This window comes from Rhinatrema bivittatum, chromosome 9 (genome assembly GCF_901001135.1).
Source record: "Rhinatrema bivittatum chromosome 9, aRhiBiv1.1, whole genome shotgun sequence".
In the NCBI taxonomy this organism is placed as follows: domain Eukaryota; kingdom Metazoa; phylum Chordata; class Amphibia; order Gymnophiona; family Rhinatrematidae; genus Rhinatrema; species Rhinatrema bivittatum.
In genome coordinates this window covers 110,941,663-110,967,372 of record NC_042623.1, presented here as the reverse complement: position 1 = coordinate 110,967,372, position 25,710 = coordinate 110,941,663, and the positions used below count along the sequence as shown (strand labels likewise).

Sequence of the window (25,710 nt, the reverse complement as noted above, 5' to 3'; positions counted from 1 at the left end):
TATTGAAAAAATGTGGGATAGTTTCATTGATTTTTTATTTATTTATTTAACATTTTTTTATATACTGGGGTTCTAGTAACAATGTTACTAATCACTTCAGTTTACATAAAAACATTTAAATGACTTAACATGATAAATCTGAAAGTCCATTGTATAATAATAATTAGTCTATCACACTGTAACTTGCTCCATTAGGTGACCATGAATATCCACAACCAACTCATTATCAATGTTAACTTTCCTAGGCAGCTTTGTAGTACCTAAGAACAGAATATTTTTTATATAGCATAGCTTGTCATATGACCATTGTTTGACAATGCAATACAAATACACATTTAGCATAGTTCCTAGATCCCTTACAAGCATTTTTCATTCTTAGTACAGTTCTTTCTCTTTCCCTCTAGAGGAGAGAGAAACTAAGTTGAAGTTGGAGAGAAAAAGGCAGAATCTAGAATAGTCCCTCTCTCCATTTCTTCAAACTTTTTGAGATTATATTTTGTGGAAGAAATAAAAGACAACTTCAAGGGTAAGCTTTGTGATATCTGCATATTAGTTACTACGTGAATGAAACTTTTAAAATATGTTAAGAACATATATTCTTCATGAATCCAGTGTTATAACTTACACGAATAATTTATTGTGATAACCATGCTAATTATCTAAAAAATAAATTTGTAAGAAAACGTTTAGCCACCCCTGGTGAAATTGTATGTTTCAATGAATATCTAAGTGAAAAAAAGCTGACACAAACTGTGCATGGTACAAAGTTAATTGCAAAGAGTTGGTGTGAAGAAAATATGGATCACACAAAAGAGCACATAGTAGGGAGGAGGGTGTGAAGCCAGTCAGTGATGCTGTTCCAAGTACAATGGAGTAACAGCAATATGAGGGGTTTCTCATGACAACTTCTTTAAATAATAAACTTCAAAAGAGTATCAAAAGTATTGTTGTTACTCCATTGTACTTGGAACAGCATCACTGACTGGCTTAACACCCTCCTCCCTACATGGTTCAAAGTTAAGCATACCAAAAACACCAAGAAGTCTAAATGCTGTTCCACCTCGATAGCCAGAGGAACAGCTATTCCAACAGCTGTCGCACATTAAGATAAAAGTAATGTCATCATATCACGTGCTTCTTTTACCATCAATTGTTGACAAAATAGCGTCTGATTTAATCATCCACCAGTTCCAGTTTGTAAATCATGTAATCAAAAAGAAAAGTTTTCTTTTAACATTTTTATAAGCAAGTAAAATCACTTAAAGGTGTCACATTAAGGCTGCCAATCACCCAAAGTCATTACCCTATTTGGTGCTGCTGTAACTGTAGCAAGAAGATACTGTAACTGTTATGGCTCAACACAAATAACCAGCAATGTGAAGTTTTGGTAGTGACTTGCCTGCATTAGGGCTATGTCTGAGTGTTCAAATTTCTGTCAAAACAAAATGCCGTACTATTTTTTAAAATAAACTTCTAAAGATAGCAATCATGAAAGTTAAAATCACTTGCTTTGTATAGATTACCATCTCATATCTCAAAATGGCGGTCAAATATGTCTTTCTGGTTTTAGATTTAAACTCACTTAAACAAGTGTATAAAGGTAACATCATCCAGATGTATTCTACCCATATCTCTAACCATCCTCTAACCATTACTAATAGAATGCTGCCCCTCCAGTAGCTGTATTTTAATCCCCATTTTATTAATAGATTTCTGCCCTTGGAATCCCATGTATAAATACATTTCTGTTCTCTTCATAATATCCAATGTGCAAAGATGCCAACCAAGATCAAACTTGTGGTTGTTCTAAGACAGCAAAATTTACCTTCCTCACTATGCTAAACAACAGCCCAATGTGCTACTTGAGGAGTTTCTGTATGATAACATCGGATGCATCTCAAGAGTTCCTGTATCCTAATTTTCACCATTCTAAGCATTTTACTTATCCATATGATAATTTACATGGACACCAAATAAGATAAATAACCCTTTGTATCTGCAAGAAGTATCATGTCTTAGCCTAAAGGGGTGATGGTCAGAAAATATTAAGATGCCCCCTACTAAAGGATCTAGCACAAATGTTTGCATCGCCCACAGGAAAAATGTCCAGAAAACATTGTTCATGCTGCACTACCTGGATATAAAAATCTGATTTAACCATACAGTCCTTTGCTATTTCATGCTCTTTTCAAAGCAAACATAGGCAAATCTTGAAAGACAGTGTGTAGATGCAGGATTTCCTAATGTTGATGCATTATTTTAACATATACACCTTTAACATGGAAAGTAGAATGCACACAACATGTGTATCCATTTCAGTGACTCAGATCTATAATAACAAGCCTCAACTGGGCCATCTTCCCCTTTTGTATGTTTGGAGCATAATTTTGCTCAGAAAAACGTTGATGCATATTATGGTCTTACTGAATGTATTCACGGGTTGAAGGGTGTAGTTTACGTAGTCTTAGAAACTGTCCATATGGTAAATTCTGGTGAAGGTGCATTGGATGGAAACTCATATAATATAGTAATGTATTTCGATCTGTCTTCCCTCAAAATATAGAAAAATGAAAACATCAGTATATGTAATGGTGATGTCCCAAATAAAAACTTTATTCATTGTCCATTAATGAAAATTGTAAATTGATATTTCTAGTGTTCAGCCAATCAATAAATAAAGGGCTGGAGATTCCCTATTGCTGGACCAAAGGAGAAGGATATCATCAATATATCATTCCATAAAATGATATTACCTTTATAAGACATTGTGGAATCCAGTCAGCCCTCAAACTTCTGATACAGAGATTAGCATTTAATATTCAAAAGGGAAATTATGAGAAAAATGGTTAGGAAAAAACTGAAAAGTAACAACTGCAAAGGTTAAGAGTTTATATCAGGCTTGGACGCTTTTCAAGAATTGTTCTGTTCGGAGTTAACAGTCTGCTTGGGAGTTAGCAATCTGTTCTGAAACTGCTATCTGATAGGAGGAGCAATCAGATAGGAGTTAGCATTTTGTAGTATATAGGAGAGTTGTGGGTGGATCCTTGGACCAGTGGCAGATGACCACGCCCCTCAGGGAAGACCCCGAGAGGGACCTCTGGTCCGGCTCAGAGTATGGAGACAGACACACACTAGTTCTTTTATTAGACAGTATACTGAACCACCAGAGGTGGCAGTAGTGAGCTGGAATGCCCGGCTGGGTTGTAATCCCTCAGAAGCTGGAACAGCGATCCCTGGAGGCTGAGCTGTAGAGAAACTGAAATATAGTGAGTAGGCAGGGTAAGCAGAGTTCATGTACCGAACCAGATGGTAAGACTCTCACAATGTCTCATAGAAGCCCAGGAGCTGGAAAGTATAGGCCCTCGAGGAGTGAGTACTTGGTTCCAGGGAAAGCTCTGAGAGAGCGATGGTAACTCACAGATGTAGTAGGCAGTGCTGACTTCCAGGCAGAAGTAAATTTGCAGAAGTCCAGGAACAAGGGCCCTTGAGGAGCGAGTACCGGTTCCAGACTGCAATCTACAAAGTAAGAGAGAGAGCGAGGCCCCCGAGGAGCGGGTACCCCTGATTAGTCCGAGGAGGCAGAGTAGCTTAGAATGAATCCTTATCCTTGCTAACTCAATCTGTTAACAAATTCTAAGACCTTAAATATCCGTCACGGGTGACATCTTTGGGGGACGCCGCAAGGTTTGCACCATCGCTAGTACTTCATTCAGGGCCGTGCCGTGCATGCGCCCCTAGGCCTCCAGGAAACATGGCAGTCAGCAGCGTGGAGCCAGTCCAGGGACGCCGGAGGATCTTGGCAGAGAAATGCCACGGCAGCCAATCTTCCCGTGGGCGAAGAGGGAGGCGCCAAAGAGGAGAGGAGGGCAGAGAGAGGGCGTCAGGAACCAACGGACACAACAAGAATACCATCTTTGAAGCCCAGAACAGACATTAAAAAAGATGGAAGGAAGGCTAAATAACTGAAGGCATGGTTTAAAGGTGAGGTGAGAAAAGCTATTATAGCAAAAAGAACATCCTTCAAAAAATGGAAGAGGGATACAAATAAAACAGTAAACAGCATAAGCACTGGCAAGTAAAATGCAAAACATTGATAAGGAAGGCTAAGACAGTATTTGAAAAGAAACTTGCTATAGAAGCAAAAATTCATAATAACTTTTTTCAGTTACATTTGAAGCAAAAAACATGTGAGGGAGACATTTGAACCATTAGATGATCAAGGGGTAAAAAGTGGACTATAGAGGACAAGGCCATAGCAGAGATTAAATGATTTCTTTGCTTCAGTTTTTAATGAAGAGGATGTAAGGCCAGAAGTGCTATTTAAAGGTGATGATTCAGAGAAAATGAAACAAAGCTCAGTGAACCTGGAAGTGTAATAGAGCAAATTAACAAACTAAAGCGTAGTAAATCACCTGGATCTGATGGTATAATCAGAATACTGAAAGAACAGAAAAATGAAATTACAGACCTATTATTATTAATCTGTAATTTATCATTAAAATGCCAGTTTTCAAAAAGGGTTCCATGGATAATCCAAGAAACTACAGACTGGTGAGCCTGATGTCAGTGACAGGAAAAAATGGTTGAGAGCAATTACAAGAATAAAATTACTGAACCTATAGATAGTCATAGTTCAATGGGTTTATTTTAAAAACATGTTTACAGCACAAATCAGCCAAAGCCACCAGGGCGGTTTCCAGTAATAACATACATAATAAATAATATAGCAATTATAAAAATACAAATCAGTATAAAACAACCTTTATACAAACAGTACATTCAACAGATAAGCACAAACTACCAACCACCTTTCAATGATCTTTCAATCTAATCAATTGTATGTTAACTCACCTTGCCCAGTCAAAGCATAGTGTCACAACTGAGGGTCTGGTTAGAGCTGTTGAACCCTCCAGGGGCAGCACAGGACTTCCAGGCAGGGCAGAGGATCTTCCATCTATACCAGCCACCTTCAGGGTGAGCCCTTGGGTTCTGGTGACCGGCAGGACAGACTGAAGCTGGGACAGAGGGTGCTGGCTGGAACTTGGGAGATACAGGTTGGAGACAAGGACTGGATCCTGAAGCAGCGTAGGACTGGATCCTGAGGCAAGACAGGGCTAGATTACAAGGGCTGGATACCAAGGCAATACAGAGAACCAATACCAGGAACAGGACTAGGGCAGGGTAGGATAAGACTAGACAAGACAGCCAAGGACAGGACAAGGACAAGACAGAACAGAACAAAGAACACAGAGGCCCAAAGGCAGTGTTTCAGAAGGCCCACAGGCCTTTAAATATAAGAAAGGCCTGAAAGGAAGATAATAGGAGGCCTGGAGGCCACAGGACTAAGCAAGACAAGGCTGGAAGGCCCAGATGTTACAGGACTAGGCAGGTCAGAGCTGAAAGGCCCAAAGGCCACAGGACTAGACAATTCTGGAAGGCCCAAAGGCCGCAGAAGGCAAGACAGAGCTGGAAAGCCAGGAGGCCACAGGACTAGGCAAGGCATGACTGGAAGGCAAAGAGACTACATGGCTAGGCAAGGCAAGCCTGGAAGGCACAGAAGCCACAAGACTAGGAAAGGCAAGGATGGAAGGCCCAGAGGCCACAGGACTAGGCAAGACAAAGCTGAAAGGCTCAGAGGCCACAGGATTAGGCAAGGCTGAAAGGCTCAGAGGCCACAGGACTAAGTAAGACAGGGCTGGAAGGTCCGGAGCCCACAAGACTAGGCAAGGTAGAACAGGGCCAAGCAGGGAGCCAAGTAGACTTGATGATAAGGCATCAGGTATTGCAAGAGGCAGGGCTAAATAGGCCATGCCCTGCTGAGTCATGAGCCCATGGAAACTCTGGCTGGAGCGAGAGCAAGTATAGCTCCATGGGGGCCTCTGATGGCAGGGAGGCTGCATAGCAGGCAGGATCCTAAGAAATAGATTACACAGTAACACAATTTAAGAAGTGTATCCCAATGGGTTATCAGCATTTGGAAATAAAAAACCCTTCACTAATTTATGAAACTTTTGTAAATTCACCTCAGCTCTAATGGAAGCTAGTAACTTATTCCAAAGCTCTAGTGCCATTGCGGTAAAAGATTTTTTGCAATTCGCTGACTTTTAATCATATTCACAATTTCTAATCGATGACCTTGGGAAGATCACAATTCTTGCCATGGCAGTAGTCCTGAGGGAATTCTGTGCTACTGTGGAGTGCAGAATTTGCGCAGAATTCCCCCCCCCCCCCCGTGCAGAATTACCAGAATTTCCCCCCCTGCGCAGAATTGCCATATTCTGTGCAGAAAATGTCAGAGGAGACTTCGGCATGCTGCAAATAGAGTGCACCATTCGCGGTGAAGATGAAGGCCCCGGTGCGCCATTTGTGCTGAAAATGAAGGCCCCCAGTGCACCGTTCACAGCGAAGAGGACATTCCCCGGCGCTGTTCGCAGCAAAGAAGGTGGCCCCCGGTGTGCCGTTCATGGCAAAGATGAAGGCCCCCTGGCATGCCGTTCTTGGCAAAAATGAAGGTCCCCGCATGCCTTGGGATCATGAGTGCCAGAGAGGGAGGAACAGAGGGAGCCTGTGTGAGGGGCAGTACTGAGAACGGGGTCAAACTCTGGGAATGGCGATAGAGTGAAAGGGGTTGAGCGTAGAGATGGAGGTGAGAGATATTGGCAGGTGGAGGATTTGAGGCCTGAGAGGGCAAAGTGGCCGGGGGAGTAGGGCGAGCGAGTGGAAGAGACACTCTTACAGTGAATTTCTAGGGAAATTCTGCTCAAAATATTTAAAATTCTGCATTTTTGAGTAATAACTTTTTTCTGTATTAATTTAAAATGTAATTACTTAAAGACTATCATGTAAATTGTTTGCAGAATTTTAAGTTTTGGTGCGCAGAATTTATATTTTTTATGTGCAGAATTTTACATTTTTTTGCACAGAATTCCCCCAGGAGTAAACTTGGCAGGTACCATTTTAACCTCTTACGCAGGTATTCCAACCCTTACCCCACATACATTTAAATACTATTACAGTACTTTAAATTGTACATGTTCAGCTACTGGCAACTATTGCAACACAGTCAGATGATGTGTTCTCGTAAGAACTCCATAATGCAAACTTGAAACACTATTCTGTAACACCTGTAACTTTTGAACTATCACATTAAGGATGCCCAATAATAGCGTATTACAATAATCCAATGAACTCATAAACATAGAAGATGCTACCATACCCAGTGCTGAAAAATCCAAAAAATGTTTAGCCAAGGGATGTCTTGTCCTAATCTCCTACATTTTTTTGAAGGCATGTATAAATGTGGGGATAAAGGTGAGCCAGTTGAAATAATGCATCTGGATTTTCAGAAAGCATTTGACAAACTATCTCACGAGAGACTCTTGAAGAAATTAAATAGTCATGGGATAGGAGGAAATGTTCTATTGTGGATTGAGAACTGGAAAAGATGGAAAACAGACAGTAGGGCTAAATGTTAAATTTACTGGGACCTCTGAATAATGAGTGAGTTGGTCAAAATTGCTGATGAATCAAAATTATTCAGTCATTAAATCACAAGAGGATTGTGAAGAAATTGACATTTAATAAAATCATTAAATACAAAGCTAAAAAAACCCAACCCTCTACCTGCCCTTGCTATCATCTCATGTCCCTCTTCCTTTTGTATTCAAACTACTTAAATGTGACATTCATTTTCACTGTTTGAATTTTTCTCTTCTCAGCCCATTCTTGATCCACTCCATTCTCTGGCTTTTTCTCCGTACATTCCACAGAAACAGCCAGGCCAAAATTTCCAGGGACCTATTCAAGGCAAAGTAAATGGCCTTTACTTATTTATTTATTAACACTTTTCTATAACCGACCTTCATGGATAAAAGCCATATCGGATCGGTTTACATCGAACAGGGTAAACAACTGTAGTGCCAACTAACTTAAAATCAACAAAGGTGTGGAAGAGGCAAAGTTTACATTCACCAGGGAGTAAAGGAACTTGGGAGCTTATCAGCTGGAAAGATAGGTTAGAGCAGGCAGCAATTTTAAATATAATACCATTGTTAAGATAGATAGTGCATAAAGTTGCTTAGGAGATCAGGGTCTATCGTACAGGCAGAAAATAAGGCTATCATTCAGGACATATCATTCAGGCATAGAGTAAGGGCAAACTAGTGAATGTCAGGGGGGTTCAGAGAAGGCTTGGCTGAAGAGCCATGTCTTGAGTTTTTTTCCTAAATGTTAGAGGCAGGGTTCCAATCTGGAGGTCTGCAGGGATGTTATTCCAGATATCTGGACATGGTGAGGGCAAAGGCGATCAGCGCCATTTGAGTACTGGCATCGGTGGCCGGCGTGCAGGAGGTCGCTCCCGGACCCCCGCTAGACTTTTGGCAAAGTCTTGGGGGTCAGAAAGGCCCCCCCCAAGCTGGCCAAAAGTCCCTGGGGGTCCAACGGGGTTCACGGAGCGACCTCCTGCACTCCGGCCGTCCGATGCCAGTACTCAAAATGGCGCCGATAGCCTTTGCCCATACTATGTCACAGGGGCTACCGGTGCCATTGGTCAGCCCCTGTCACATGGTAGGAGCACAAGATGGCGCCAATGACCATGTGACAGTGTTTGACCAATGGCACCGGTAGCCCCTGTGACAAAGGCTATCGGCGCCATGATGAAACCGGTACCGAGGGTGTAAGAGTGCAGGGGATGGTTCCCGGACTCCCCACTGGACCACCAGGGAGTTTTGGTAAGTCTTGGGGGGGGTCAGGAGGGTTGGGGGGTTGTAATTAATTTGAATTTTAGCTGGGACATGAATAGAAATCACCGTATTAACGCATCGGGGTGCCATACGGCCGAATGTAACGTATCTGCTCCCCGACGAATCCAAATCATGAATGCAACATATGGCGTCCCTCTGCACATCCCTATTATTTTGATATGGCAGACTTATCTCTTGTGGTAAACTGTATTCATGGCAGGCTGTGATAGCTTTTATTGGAGCTATGTAAGTATTATCCCAAAATACTATACGTGAGCTATTGAGGCAAAAAGGACCCATCTTTAGATGTGAATATCTCTGATAGAATATCTGAAGAAGGGGCCTATATAGTTTTAAAAGCTCTTGTACAATATTTTTAGGTAAAGGTATTTATTTTGCAGGTATTTTTAGGCAGCCTGACTTGTTCTGTTTACCTAATAGGTGGTGTATTGGTGTCTTATGGCCTGATGTAATATTTCCATTGTTACTTTTTTTATACAGAAGGGTTTTACTGTTTGCATTCTCACAGTTAGTGCTATTTTGGTATGGGACATTTTACTATAATGTAATTGTTTGTTCATGACTTTCTGAAGGCCAAGCCCACAGTCAAAGCATATTACAAAAAATGTACTGCCATAAAGGTTCCAGCTGTCTTTTGTATGTTGGGAAAAGGGGACAGAGAACATAAGACTGCTGAAGGGATGGGTATGGGGATATGGGAGAGTAGAGGGAATAGAGGGAGCAAGATTGTTGGTGACTCGGGAGTTGGGGGGAGTTGTAACTGGAAAAGGGGGCTGAGGGAGCGAGAATGAATCCCCAACTATAAATATCACCACATGCCACTGCTCCTGAATCTACCCCCTTTCACCCTTATTCCATGACCCCTCATTCAGAGCCTCTTTTCCACTGAAAGAGGTCTGTCCTCCTATGCATTTATTACTTGGAGGTATTTAAATGACTCTTTCATATTTCTTTATTTACATTAATTTATTTATATTCCTCATATTTCCTGTAGCTATTTCCGGCGCTAATGAGGATGATAATGTGCGATACATTATAGCCCACAGCGCTACAGGCCCCTAAATTTTCTTAACCACTCCTAAACCCCACCCAAATTCCTTCCCTTTCCTTAATTTGAATCTCCAAATTGTGATGCGGCTCATTGCAATTTGATGAATGACCTTGTAGGTTAGTACATAGCCAGCTTTGAATATCTACCCCCCAGTGTTTAATGGTTTCTATAACATGATATACTAGAGATAATGTTGCAGATATATCAGTAACAACTGCAAACAACATACATTTTGAATTCAATTCCAAGGTCTTGCAACAAAACATATAATGGATGCATGTAAGTAGGAGTAATAAAGCCAAAGGGCAAGACAAGGGTGTGTATATATATATATGTATGTTTAGAGTTTTTGTCTGCCCCCATATACCTTATTATGAAGATCATTGACCATTTTAGTAGTTGCCCACTTGACCAACTCTGTTCAGTTTATATGCTTTTGAAGATGCAGTTTCTAAAATTATACACAGTATATTCCAAATGAGATCTCGCTAAAGGCTTAGATATTTGTACTATCACCTCTTTTCCCTGGAGGAGCTTGTTGTCTATCTACCTGTTTGGCCACCTTAAGACCATCAGTTACAATCACCTCCAAATCCCACTCTTGTTTCATGCATACAAAAATTTCACCACCCCATACTGTACTACTCCCTTAGATGGTAACTTTCAAACCAGTGCTTGGGTGACCTTTGGCGCATGAATGCCAGCATGTGCCCAGATATGTGGCCATTTTATAACTTGCATGCACATATGTGAAAACATTATAAAAAACAAAACAAAACCTGGGCATGTGCACATGTATGCACAATTTTAAGTGTGTATGCACCCAAGTGCATAAGTCAGGGTATTTTTAAAATGGTGCACATCCACACCATGTCCAGTTTCACCAGTTCATACCACCAGTTCACCCAGTGTTGAGCTAGATCCTCCAAACCTCCTTGGTTTAGTAGCCTGTGCTTCCCCCCTGTTACCCCAGATACTTTCAACCCCTCCGAAATGGCAGATTTTTTTATTTTTATTTTTTTTATAGTTACAACCTCTTCCATAGCAGAAGTAAACTTACACAGCAGAGGATCTGGGTGCATACCAGGACACATAAGTATTTACGTGTATATCTCTTGGCCACGTCCCAAAATGCCCATGCCCTGCCCAGACCATTCCCCTTTTTTTACATTGAGTGAGGTGTGTGTACAGCGGGAGATGCATGTGCCTCTGGCAGTTTTTAAAATCTGGTCGGTGTGCGCAAGCCCAACTTCTGTACACATCTCCCAAGTGATGCATGTGCTGGGCTTTTTAAAATTCACACTGTTAGGTTTTAGCAGAGCGAATTATATGACCCTGCCTTTTTAGCATGATATCTTGGCTGGCAAACTCTAGACCATTTTTCAAGCTTCATTAGATCTCTCCTCATGTTTTCCACATGTTCCAGAGTTTCTACACTCTTGCAGAGTTTATCATCCACAAAAAGGCCAACCTTTTCCAATAGTTCTTCAATAATCACTAAAAAAACAAAAAAAACAAATAGTAATTTGTGTCCAATTAGTTCATAAAGTGGGTAATATTTTGGATCTACTCATAAGTCCATCTGGATATGCAAGGATGTTGACAAATCTAAAGACATTTGAAGACCTTTGGATCATCGTTTTATTTCATTTAGGGCTGGATTTACTAAGGCTTTTCTCCCATTCTGTGTCTATGGGAAAAATTCTTAGGAAATGACCCCCTTAGTGTCATGCTTGCAGGCAGGAATGATGTATCGGTGAAGCACACAAAAACAGTTCACTCAAATATAGATATTGATAGTTTTAAAACTGAATGGCAGAATAGAACCGCAAACATATGTTGGGATTGTGATTCTATTGAAGGGTTGGTGAATGTCTGGAATGAAAGTTTGACGGAGACATATGACTCACTTGAACCTAAAAGGGAGGGTCAGAATAAGGGAGCAAAGAAAAGAGCACAATGGTGCACCAGTGATTGGCTCTGAGTAGAAAGGTGAAACTAAAATGAAGGAAAGAAAAATGACTTAAATACTGCAAGATTACAAAGAAAAATGTATGGGATTACTGTGTAAATAGTTAGTGTAAAAGGGAGTATGTGAATAAACTTGGTAAATCGCTTAATCAGCCTCTTGAATTTTGCACCAAGAAAACATTATTAGCTAAACCTCAGGATGATTTATCTTTATATCCAGATTGTGATAAACTGGCGGTATATTTTGAGGATAGGATCAATGATATTCAGTTTCATTTATTTTTGATGACAGCTGTTCAGGATGCTGTATTTTCTGATGGTCACATGACCCCAAAGTGGACCGAATTCTCTCTAGTAATGATTCAAGAAATTGAGATAATATTTAACCAGGTTGTGCTCCTCAAATTCTTTGTTAGATTTGTGCCCTTTTAGATATATTTAAAAGGATGAGAGTTATTACTTTTAGTATCATAAGGAATTTAGTAAACTCTTCCTTGAGCTCTGGTATCATCCCTGATAGTTTGAAACTGGCCACAGTTAGACCAGTTCATAAAAATGAGGAGATCCTGCTGGATTTCTGTCAAACTTTCGTCCAGTTTCTAACTTACCCCTACCCTGGCAAAAATACATGAAAAGAGTGCATTGTGACAGTTAAACGATGATCTTGAAATGGAAGGATTATTAGATGAACTGCCAATTTGGATTCTGAAAAGGGCATCACACAGAATTATTACTCATTTCACTGTTAGAGGATCTGTACTGTCAAATGAAGAAGGGAGGAGGCTCAGGAATATTAGTTTTTGCTGACCTAACCGCAGCATTTGCACTCCTGCTTTATCACCTGGCCTCAGCTGTAGATCAGTTATTCATGTGGCATGCCAGCGGTTGCCATTTGGGCAGTGGCAATACCAAAGCCACTTTTACCATAGCATAGATATGGTTCTGGGGAAATGATGCGGTGGGGAATTTTCTTTGTAAGTTCAGACTCTAGGTGAGAAGAGAGGGAATAATGCTTTGGTGATTGGGGTTGGGGGGGGGGGGGTTAACAAGAGTGGGAAACTGGCTGAGAGGGGGGTGAGACAACAGGGCTTACAGAACTTCTCTGAGAGAGTATCACCTTCTGCGCCAAAAGGAGATGTTGTGGCTAAATTAAGCCTCAAACCTGCTGTCCATGTTCTTAGGGGTAGCTTCTTAACTTTGCTTGCTCTCAATCAAAATTAGCATTAGCTAGCCAGGTTCCTTCCCCTCCGACTCAGCCCTGCTCCCAGAAGTGTTCAGAATTCAAACAGCCATATATATAGTAGCCAAGTTAAATTAGATAGATGCAGTATATTTAAACTCTGAACAGCAGTAAATTTTCAGAGCTTTTAATTTAGTCATCTAACTCCCTCTAATTAGGGAACTAGATTGCTTTGAAAATTTACCACAGTCACTGACACATACTCTAGCAGTGGGTGACCATGTACTGTGCACCACTGAGACAGTTTCCAAAGGCCGTCATACTATGGTTCATTAAACAAACCAAATTCAACATTAAGTTTTATTATACTTTGTGCATGAAGAAAATATTTGCAAAAAAGTAGGTTGTTGAAAATGTTGTTAATGCCCACAAAGAAAGTAATAAATGGATGTTCAGTTTAAATATATATATAATCAGTGTGTGATTTTTTTAAATTACAATACTATCTGGTAAACTTTTTTATGCTATCTTAGAATCTTGAAAATTTGATTTTACTGAAAAGTGAGCAAACATTATCTCATTTCTGAATATACGGTATGGCATTCTAACTCTAGTAAATACAAAGTAAGTCAATGCACCAAAGTGTTACTAACTGATGTTGATGCACATTTATGTGGCATTTATTATGTGTATTAATGGTCAATGCTAATGAGATGCAAATAAGGAAGACAGTAAAATACACACATACATATGGACAGTTTTATAAAAACTATACCTTCCCAAGGTATCTTTTAGTTTTTTTACATTAATGCATCTGTGAAGCATTTTGTGTGCATATGTTTTCACTGCACTAAAAAGTAATGAGTTATTTTGCATAGTTTAGCATCTCATTATCTCATTAGCATAGATTTCACATTAGAGCTATTGCAAGGTTAACAAAGCTATTAACACATGTTAACTGCTTGAAAAAGGGTTTATACATGTTAACGATGCAACTTCATTTAACACCCCTAGGATAGTTCCATATCACATTCAACACCTGGTTCCTTGTAAGTCATGTTTTATACTTCTTAGCAATATGTATATCAGAACAGGTAATGCGTGTCATTTTACATCAATGCTCACTACACCAGTATTGAGGATTGCTTTGCAGGTTACTCAGTTGCCTAGATTGATATGTGAAGTGCTCGCAACTGAGTAACCTGCCAAAGCAATCCTCAATACTGGTGTAGTGAGCATTGGTATAAAATGACACGCATTACCTGGCCTGACTCTTTTGGTAGTAATATGACCTATAGAAATGATTTGGGGGGGGATTATTGCAGGAGTTTTAATCCTCCGGTTTTGCTCATGATCATTACATCATTGTGTTCTCAATGGGGGGCGGGGGGCAGGGCGTTAACGCCTCCGTATTATACAGATTCACAATCTCATCCAACAAGTCCAAGAAGCGTCTGTCTTCAGCTCATAGCTCAGACCTAGCACTTGGATCCCAGCCAAGAGCAACACTACAGTTTACTTGAGCTGAAAATAAACCAAAGAAATGTGCTGTGAAATCTAAAACATTTGACATAATGTGTTTTTAGCAATACTTCTAACAAGTATCACTGGATTATGCCAGCCCCTTGCATTATGACTTGTGGCATGTACCATGGGATGATACAGCAGTACTTCCTTTCTTATTGGATTCCCTCACCTGTGGGGGAAAAAGACAGATCAGGTGTTAGGCAGCTGCATTTCTGCAGTTCCAGTAATTTATAGAAAGACGTGATTGATGAGAAGGTAAATTATGGAGTTCCAGTACAACACACCTGGAGTAATTAAAAACAAAATACCATGAGAACATGATTGCATTCATTATTCAGAAAAAGCAATGATAAAATCAGCTGTGTAACTAATTTTGCTAAACCACGATATGCATCTCAGTAATAAATGATTAAATATTCAAGTATTTTCTAATGTAGCTATGCAGCATCTAATTACTTTGTTTAATTTTTAAAAATCGCATGGAAACTATTACTGTTTTCTTTCATTTAAAATAAGCTATTTTCTGTGGGCCTGGATTTTTTTTTTTTCTAGACATATGAATTAAACTGAAAAATGCATCGATGCAATTCAGTGTATTTAATGTGGAAAGCTATTCTTACTAGATGTTTGGTTTCTTTGACAGCAATATGTATCTTCAGGAGCAAAACATATTTAGACGGAGAAAGGGAAGCCATGTATTCAAGCTCTGGAGCTTGTATTCTTTATGAATGTCAGGTAAAGGCATCTTTCTTTATATTCTTTTCAACAATTTATACATTTCATAAACTGGGGCCGGCTCAATGGCTTGGTGGTAGTGTTACTTGCAGGCAAGTGGGAGACCTGGACTTGGGAAATAAGCCAAGCTCTGCTTCTCAAACTGGCCAACTCCTACCCCCTCAAAAAAAAAAAAAGAAAACATTAGAAAGGTGTAACTCCATGGTGAGATATGTACATCAGTCTAATCACTTGAGCCTAGACCCACGAAAGACGGGGTTTATTTTTGGGAACATGGCGTTTTATATTTGTTTGGTGTTGGTGCTAGCTTAGAGCCAGATTTAAGTGCATTTTCAGCTGCAACCTATCCAGAGCTACCTACGATGTACTTGAAAATTTGCTTAAACTTTGTTGGTATCAACTAAAATAGCTGACTAAGGCCTAGATTTCCTGAGCTAGAATATGGCTATAATGCACGTAAAACAGCATTAATGCATAATAAATGCTGTTTATTGCAAGATATAGCCACATTGCAGCGAGATTTAGATCTCAAACCCACCCCATCCAATAAGCTGCAATGCATATGATTTGCATGCATAAATTTTGCAAATCCATGCAAAGTAACTCTTACATAGGTAGTTTTATGCAAATAAAGTAACAGATCTGGCTTCCAAAAAGCCAGCCATATCTTATTTTTGCGCTTTTTCAAAAGGTACAGATAAAACATCCTGGGGCCATTTGGATACTAATGTGCATCCCAATGCTTCTTAATGGGCCATATAACTCGAAATCTCCCCTCAAAATTGACAAAATCACCTCTGGGGTCTTAGGAGAAAACTCACTCACCTCTGTAGCCTGTCAAGACTGTCCCTTATAAAAACAAAAATAATGAAAAAAATAGATTTAAAAAAAACTTGCATGGTGATGCTTCACTGCCTACCCAAACCCCTCTCTTTGAAAGAAAAACACCCTCTAGGGTTCAAATCCCCCCATAAAGTTCATCTAGTTCCTGGGTTCTAGTACCACCCAAATCCCCCATCCTTCCATTAAATAAATACCTGATGGGCCAGAGTGCCCCCTTCCCCCATACCTTAACCTGAAGTCCCTGGTAGCCTGGGATGGTCCATAATGTCCCCTAGCTCCAGGCCAGTTGATGCCATTTTCCAAAATGCACCAACTTGCCTTTGCCCCAGCAGCATTTTGTAAAATGGCATGGATCGGCCTGGAGATAGGGGTCTCTTCAGGCCACCTCTAGACTACCAGGGACTTCAAGAGAGCTTCTGGAGGAATTGGCTAGGGTAGGGGGTCACCTTAGCTTCCAGGGATTTATTTGATGGCAGAAGAGTCAGGGTGAGAGCCCCTAGGCTCAGGGACCCTGTGTACTTCATGAAGGAGAGGCAATCTCGAGGTTGGGCAGGTGAATCAGAGGACTAGAAGGGGTTTGAACCTTAGAAGGTGTTTTTTCTTCAAAGGGGGAGGGAAATGGGGAGGGGCATCCCTGCACAAGTTTTTAATATCTTTTTTTTCCACTATATTTTTACATGGGCTGCCTAGACAGGTGGTGGAGGAGTGGGTGGGAGGGTCCCAAGACCCCTGAAGGGGATTTTGTCACTTTCGTGATAGGGAGGTCATTTTTGGGCCACATGGTCTATGAAGACACAGTTTTTGCCATTTTACTGAGGTAGTTGCTTACTCTGGATTTTTATCCACAATTAAAAATCACAGCGAAAACTGCTGGTCCCACAATATTTCACTCTCATGTTGTAAAATATTACAGCTTTGTAAGGCTCCATGTAAATTTGTGCCTGCTATTTGTGTGCTCAAACAACCTACAAACTTAACCAGCTAGTACTGAAAATACCAGTTTGCCAGCTAAAGCTTCTCCTCTGCTAATACACCACTGGGAACTCCTACTTTTAAAAGTGACTAAATATAACAGCTGCATGAAAATAGGCAGTATCAGTTAGCTGCTTGGCAGAAGAAAGTTTTTAAGTGATAGATCTAGCTTCTAACTGCATAGTTAAGAGTGACTCCATAGTTAGGTGATTAAATAATTTTGAAAATTGACTCCTGATGCAAATTATCAAGCTGTCTGGTATGCTGCTGTGTGCATTGTTGAAATCAGCCTCCTTTGAGTGATCAAATATCCTTTTTCCAGGGCTTAATTTGTAGACAAAAGGAAGTAGAAACTGTAGAATGGGGGAAGAGGAGGTGGTGCAGATCCTGATGTGACCTGTGTGAGGGGATGGGGCCAGGGCTGGCATGAACTCTCTCTCCCCTCCCCCCAAATACACATACACACACACACACACACACACACATGAACACTCTTCCACTTCCTTCTTATCCCAATGATTATCCATCCCCAACTAGATGAGCACTGGTGGGTGAAGGACAACTGGAAGGTCGAGCACTGCTTGGGCTGGGAATGGAGGAGGCGGAGGAAGAGGAGAGTAAAGAGAGAGGAGCCCTCTCACTACCCTCGTCTTCTTCCTGCCTGCCCTCGGTATCCTGGTCCTACATTCCAAGCTGCCACCCCCCACCCCCCATGAATCCCCCAGTGGTTCTAGGGCCCAAGGTCTCTAGAGGAAAGGGGAGAACAACAAAGGGGAGATAGGGGAAAGGGGAGGGGCTAGATTAAGGAGCAGCCTGACTTTGCAGTTTCTGCTCCAGGTTCATCCTCTCTCTACCTCCTCACTGCAGATTGCCTGGTTGGGAGGGGCTAGAGCCCAACAACCCTGCTGCTCTGCCTCTTAAGTCTGAAAAGATGCCCTAGGACTCCATTCCAAGCCATTCTCCCACCAGTCCGGGGCGGGGGCATGGCCAGAGGCCTCCGTAGGGCCTCTAGGCCAGGAGATCACACGCCGGCACTTCACCAGTGCGCGCAACCTACGCCTGCCCAGAGGCAGGCACAACTTGCAAAACAAAGGTATGGGGGGGGGGGGTTAGGTAGGGCTCAGGGGCGGGTTAGGTGGGGGAAGCGAGGGGAAGGTGGGGAGGGGGGCAGAAGGAAAGTTCCCTCTGAAGCCGCTCCGATTTTGGAGCGGCCTCGGAGGGAACAGGGAAAGCCATTGGGGCTCCCCTAGGGCTCAGCGTGTCAAGGTGCACAAGTGGGCACCTCCTTGCGCGTGCAGACCCCGGATTTTATAACATGCACACGGCTGTGCGCACATGTTATAAAATCGGGCGTACCTCTTAAAATCCGGCCCTATATGAGTTGGCTCTCTTTTATCTAAGTTTGTTTACATCTTCAAAAAAATCTAAAAGATTAGTAAGGCAAGACTTTCCCATGCTAAAACCATGTAGACTCTTTCCAATTAAGCCATATCTATTTATATGACCAGTGATTTTGTTTTTAAGAATGGCTTCTACTATTTTGCTTGGCACATATGTCAATCTTACTAGTCTATAGTGTCTTGAATCAGTCTTGGAGCCATTTTAAAATTCAGCATCACATTGGCCACCTTCCAGGTAACCTTGCTGAACCAAAGCAGCACAAGGGCTGCTTGATTAGAATTGGGACTGCTCTACTAAGTCCCTGAAGATCTCCTCTTTATACCTTTCTGCCTGCCTCAGCTCCTTCAGGTCTGCCTTCCAGAGATTGGACTCCTTCTCTGAGAGCCAGGAGCTCTTTGCACTGGGTGCACTCATAAAACCTCTCACCAATAAGTAGATAATCATACTTTCCAATTCACCCTGACAAAGATAACCGAAATGTGCCCTGAACAATACCCCCCCCCCCTTCTCTCACCCTCTCCCCCTATAATCTGGCTACGATTACTTTTTATGGTGTCTGTCTTAAAGTACACCTTAGATTTAGAATGTTATCCTTGTTTACCTGTGTACCTGCCTACCTTTGTAATTCATCCTATGTTTGTGAGTGTCTACCCTGTACACGGTCATGATCTAGTGATTCTCACATGGAACGCCAGAATATAAAACACTCAAATAAAGAAGTAAATAAATGTGACACTCATTACAAAAGACTGGATAGTCCTCAACTATCCAAACTCTGACCACAAGACTCATCTTTGCATTTCGAGATCAGGCAGGGCTAGCAACCTTCTTTTTATTTTTTTTTAATCCTGTAGCTTTGCTTAACCAGCTATATACTTTTGAATATAGCTAGTTAAGGCAAAAGTTATGCAGCCACAAGAGGTTGGATAATTTTAAACCTAAGCAGTGATATTCAAAAGATATCTGCTTATGTTTAAAACTATCTGGATAAAAGTGGCAGGATAACTTTAATTGTGGATATTCAGTAGGACATTTTTCACACTGAATATCTGGGACAAGTTATCTGGCTAGCTGTAGGCAGATAACTTGTCCACTTGTCAGCTTACTGAATATTGACCTCTAAGTCTTTAAGTTGCTCGCAGTGATCCTGTCTGTCTTTACTTGGAGACCAGAAAGGGGCCGCAATATAATTATAGCCAAACTTTAAGGATTAGAGAACAATTTTGTTAGTGAAAATGATTTAGTCAAACAGCAGGATTTATTTTTATTTTTTTTAAATCTTTTCTATACCGTCGTTTGGAGGAGACCGTCACAACGGTTTACATTTAGGCACATAAAATTAATGATACTGTAATTTGCACATTAACAAGAGTGCCATAAGGTTCAGTAACATAGTTAGTTATCAATAATGTTAAATGTAATTAATCATGTCCATGTCTCTATCTCGGTTTTATTACAGAATTAACTTTAAAATTGTGACTTGTCCTTTAAAGACTACACACTTAGGGGCGGATTTTCAGAGCCCTGCTCGCGTAAATCCGCCCAAAACCGGGCGGATTTACGCGAGCAGGGCCCTGCGCGCCGGAAGCCTATTTTACATAGGCCTCCGGCGCGCGCAGAGCCCGGGACTCGCGTAAGTCCCGGGGTTCTCCGAGGGGGCGTGTGGGGGGGCGGCCCGGTCGTCGCGGCGTTTCGGGGGCATGTCGGCAGTGTTTTGGGGGCGGGTACGGGGGCATGGCTACGGCCCGGGGCGGTCCGGGGGCGTGGCTGCGCCCTCCGTACCCGCCCCCAGGTCGCGGCCGGCACGCAGGAGGCCCGCTGGCGCGGGGATTTACGCCTCCCTCCGGGAGGCGTAAATCCCCCGACAAAGGTAAGGGGGGGGTTTAGACAGGGCCGGGCGGATGGGTTAGGTAGGGGAAGGGAGGGGAAGGTGAGGGGAGGGCAAAGGAAAGTTCCCTCCGAGGCCGCTCCGATTTCGGAGCGGCCTTGGAGGGAACGGGGGTAGGCTGCGCGGCGGCGCGCGCCGGCTATACAAAATCCATAGCCTTGCGCGCGCCGATCCAGGTTTTTAGCAGATACGCGCGGCTCCGCGCGTATCTACTAAAATCCAGCATACTTTTGTTTGCGCCTGGAGCGCAAACAAAAGTAGGCTATTCGCGCGCCTTTTAAAATCCGCCCCTTAGTGAATACAGCAGTGTGTGTGGATGTTCTATTGATCGTGCTTTGCCTGTCCCTGGTTTCTCTCCCTTCTCTTTCTGAAAAGCTTGTTTAAAGAGCCAGGTTTTTAAACTTTTTCTTAAGGTTTGCTGTCTCTTTGTAGTCTTAAATCTAGGGGCATGGAGTTCCATAGTATGGGTCCTGAAAGCGATAGTACTCTCTCTCTCATACCTGTGTTAGTCTTGCAGTTTTGACTGATGGAATGGTTAGGAGTGCTTTGTTTGCTGACCTTAGGTTTCTGTTAGGGATGTGTACACGTAGGGCTGTATTTAACCAGTCTGCATGTTTGTTATGTATTAACTTATGTATGGTGCACAGTGTTTTGTATTGTTTCTTTGTTCAATGGGAAGCCAATGTAGTTCAGCCAGTGTTTCGGTGATGTGTTCTTTTGCTTTTGCCAGTTAAAACTCTTGCAGCTGAGTTTTGCAGAACCTGTAATGGTCTTAGGCCTGGATTTATCAAAATGCGGTAAGTACCGCATCCGATGGCAAAAGGGGCGTGTTTTATGCTAATATATTTATCACAATTATTACCTGTGCGAAGAGCTAAGTTAGTGCACATTGCAATACCATTTCAGATTCTGTGATAAGTGCCAAACCTGATGTATTTCCTGCATTCAACCACTGGGGGGACCAGTTTTTCAATGATCCCAGACACATGGGGAGGGAGAGAGAGAGAGAGAGAGAGAGAGAGAGAGAGAGAGAGAGAGAGGCCATAATAGCATGGCCCATAGGCAGGTATTTGTATCCCTAGGGTAGGCCCACCTAGTAACTCGAGGTGGGGATTAGGTAAGTGTGTAGGGTGTTAGGGGCCACTTTGACATGCTACGTGACACCTACGAACAGAACAGTGGTCTCTTGTGAAGATTTGCTGGCCTTCGGAGTGAGGAAACTCACTCCAAGATGAGATTTGGGCAAGGTTCTCTCCACCTAGCTTTATGGACTCTCTACCTGGGTAACATCAAGCTAGGTGGAGAGAACCTTGCCCATCTCTCTCTCTCTCTCTCTCTCTCTCTCTCTCCTTCAAATCGTCTGAAATAAGCTTTACAGGACACATCACAAATGGCAATGAAACCTCAGCACATGGTCACTGCCTAACGCATTTGAAAGAGGTGTAGTTAAAATCTGCATTATGGCTGTGCGATAGCTCTTCGCAGACAGCCCAGCCCACTCTCCGCCCCTAACTCCTCCTATTTTTAGAAATTGCATCGCACCATACGATATGGTGCGATCGCATGCGGTAAACACGTTTTCGCATGCGTTAAAGGCCTATCGCATGCAAAAACGCCTTACCGCATTTTTGAAAAATGACCCCCTTAGTGAGGACCTAGTAGCTATACAAAATCCATAGCCTTGCGCGCGCCGATCCAGGTTTTAGCAGATTATTACAATAATCAGTGCTCGCAAATATTAATGCTTGTGGTACCGATTGAAAGTTGGCCGTTGTAAGAAGTGGTTTAAGTCTCCTGAGGACCATGAGTTTAGCGTATCCTTCTCTTACTTTTAGAGATATGTGTTGTTTTAAGCTTAGTTCGGGGTCAATTATTACTCTTAGATTCCGTACTTTTTCTGCAAGTATTATTTGTTGATTGTTTTTTAGTGTGATTGGACTATGTTTGATTTCCATTTTTTCTCTCTAAATGTAAGAATTCTGTCTTCTCTATATTAATTACTAATTCCATTTGGTTTAGTAGCTGTTTGATGATATCTAGATACATGTTGGCTAAGTTTAATGTTTTCTCAATTGTATCGTCAATGGGTAAAATTAATTGGATATCATCAGCGTATATATAGTGTGTGATTCCCAGACCAGCTAGCAGGTGGCATAGTGGTAGTAAGTATATGTTGAAAAGTGTTGCGGAGAGAGGCAGATCCTTGGGGTACTCCTGTTTGAAGGTTTATTTTTTTTGATATAGCGTCTTTAATTGTACCTGAAAATATCTGTCATTGAGATATGATCTGAACCACTTGATAGTTTTGTTGTTTAAGCCTATTTCTTCTAGTCTATTTAAGAGTATGTCATGATTTACAGTGTCAAATGCTGCTGACAGGTCAAGCATCACTAGAATGTAATGTTTACCTTATCAAATCCCCTCATGATGTTATCTGTAAGTGCAAGCAGAAGTGTCTCTGTGCTATAGTGTTTTCGAAAGCCATGTTGTGATGGATAAAGGATGTTATTGTTATCTAGGTGTTCTGCTAGTTGCTTTGTGTAGTTTTTTCTATTAACTTTGCGATTAAGTAGGTTGATACTGGTCTGTAGTTACTCAGGTTCAGTGGGTCACTGTTTTTCTTTTTTAAAATAGGTTTTACGATAGCTCCTTTTAGTGCGTCAGGCATGGATCCTTCCTCTAGGGATAGATTAACGATCTTTGCCAGTGTTGGTGATACAGTGTTCACTACTTTTTTTATGTCTGCAGTTGTAATTGTGTCAAGTGCATGGGGTGCAGGATTAAGTTTTTTTAGCATAGTTTCAATTTCCATTTCTGATACTTCATTGAAGGTTGACCATTGCATAACATCTCTTTCCTTCATTTTAATTACATGTTTTGCTGTATTTGGGATTTTTGCTTTTAGATTTTTGATTTTATCGCTAAAAAACATTGCAATCTCATTGCATCTATTTTCTGGAAGGTCTTGTGGAGATTCGGAACTGTCATTGGTGAGGTTTCTTACTATGGAAAATAATGTTGTTGGGTTGTTTGCATGTTTTTCTATTTTAAGCTATAGAACTGTTTCTTCGTGTTGAGAATTATTTGTTTATAACATGCTAAGTGTTTTCTGTTTTGTTAGGTTTTCGGTAGTTTTATTTTTCTCCATTCTTTTTCTTTTTTCCTTAGTTGTCTCTTGACTATTGTATCTTTTCATTATGCCAAGGGTTAGTTTGTTGGGTATCTTTGATATTGATATATTTTATTGGGTTTATTTCCTCGGCCAGTTTTCTTCTTGTCTGCATCCATGTTGTGGTCGCGGAGCTGCAGTTGGTGAAGTCTAATTTTGTTAGATTTTCTTCTAGTTTGTCTTTCAGGGTTTCTAAGTCATATGGTGGGCGGTATTTAAATTTAGTGGGGGTCTTTTTTCTTGAGTTTTTGGTTCAGTGTATTTAATCGAGGATTGAATGAGGAAGTGATCTGACCAGGGATGGGTGTGTAGTCAGTTTTGATGTGTTCTAGGTGGTTTGGATAATGAAAGAAAGATCGAGAGAGTGTCCAGCTCTGTGTGTGGGCTTATCAGTCATTAGAGTGAATCCAAGTGCTGTCATAACATCTAGCAGTGTTTGGCACATGTTCGATAGGGGTTTTGTGTCTATGTGAATGTTGAAATCTCCTATTATAGTGGTGGGTTTTGCAGTATTTACATGTGTTGTTAAGAATTCAATTAGAGGGGATATGTTTAGTTCAAGTAAACTTGGTGGGCAGTATATTAGGTAAATTTGTAAGTTCATTGTGTCAAAGAGGGCAATTTCATGGTTTCTAGCTGGTGCTATGGGTATGAGTCTCCTCTCTCTCTATTTAGTCTGGGTATTGAAAAAACATCATAGTTCTTGTGTGCGATTTGATTTTTAAAACTGTGTCCGTCTGCTTTAACCAGGATTCGGTAATTGCAATGAAGTTCGGTTTTGTGTCATAGAGCAAATCTGTAATGATTGGGAATTTTTTTGTGATGGATTGGGCATTAACTAACACGTAGGTTAGCATTAATATGTTGCTTGATAGAAGACTGGTTGAGATTTTGGTTCTATTTATTCTTATGAGGTTGCTGTGTTTTGAGTAATTTTGTTTTTCCTGTTTGTTATGTGTTTGTTCTTATGTGTCTTTATGTAGTTATCTCCATATTTACCTTTGTTTAGGCACGTTGTGATCGTATAAATTTCTGATTCTTTTCTTTCATAGTTTCTCTCCATGTTTGTCCAGTCTGGGTTTGTTCTTTGCTCGTTCTCCGTCCCAGGGCTTCTCAGTGGCGTACGAAGGGACGTACAAAGGGGCATGCCCCTTTGTCACACTCCTTTGGCACGCGACGCCGGCGTGCGACACTTCCGGTCTCGGGGGGCCCTTTTATCCTCCCTCGGGGCGTCCCCAACATCGAGCACATCGTCGGCGGAAGGGGAGGGGCCCAGGTCCTACTTCCGGGACCGCCAGCGAGCTGGGTCTGTGGAAGGAAAAAAGAAAAAAAATAGCAGAGCAGAGGGAAAAAAATAAAATAAACAAAAATGAGGTGAAGTCTCCAGATGCGAGAGGGAGTTCGGGGTAGGGCCTCCGGGTCTTCAGGGAGGCAGGGCAGGGCACGACTCATCTAGGGGGGGCCCTTGTATCCTCCTTCGGGGCGTCCCTGACGTCGAGCACGTCGGTGGCGGTGGCGGAAGGGGAGGGACCCATGTCCTACTTCCGGGACCAGCAGCGAGCTGGGTCTGTGGAAGGAAAAAGAAAAAAAATAGCAGAACAGAGGGAAAAAAAAATAAGCAAAAATGAAGTGAAGTCACCAGATGCGAGAGGGAGTTCGTGGTAGGGCCTCCGGGTCTTCAGGGAGGCAGGGCAGGGCAGGATGAATTTTCTTAATTATTATTGTTATATTTGTAAAAGATGTAAAGGACTAAGGGGCCTATTTACTAATCTGTGTTAAAACAGTGAATTAACACATTTTAATGTGGGTAATTTCCCATGGGATTTAATCAATCCTGTGGCCATGCCAGGAACATACAGTATGAGGTAGATCTTAAAAAAGTACGGCGGATTTTATAAGATATGCGCGTAGCCACGCGTATCTTATAAAATCCGGGGTCGGCGCGCAAGGCAGGCGTAACTTGTGCGCGCCGCCTCAGCATCCCCCGGCACAGGCCGCAGTGCCGGGGGACTCGGGACCGCCCTCCCGGCCCTCCCCCGAACCATTGCCATGCCCCCGAACCCACCCCGGACTGCCCCCTGACCCCAGACCCGCCCCGGACACCCCCCCGGCCTACCAACAGCCCCTGGACATGCCCCCTCTTGCCCTTTTACGAAGCCCCGGGATATACGCGCATCCCGGGGCTTTGCGTGCGCCGGCGGCCTATGCAAA

General features: G+C 42.0%; 1 protein-coding gene across 2 annotated transcripts in view; it reads left to right on the top strand.

Moving 5' to 3' along the window:
- The window catches only part of NELL2 (neural EGFL like 2), a 537,087-nt gene that overhangs the window by 261,276 nt on the left and 250,101 nt on the right, over positions 1-25,710 (top strand). For both annotated transcript variants that reach the window (XM_029616870.1, XM_029616869.1), the window contains exon 10: positions 15,135-15,226. In XM_029616870.1, coding sequence (XP_029472730.1) covers positions 15,135-15,226 — 92 coding nt within the window. The remainder of the gene's footprint in view (positions 1-15,134; positions 15,227-25,710) is intronic.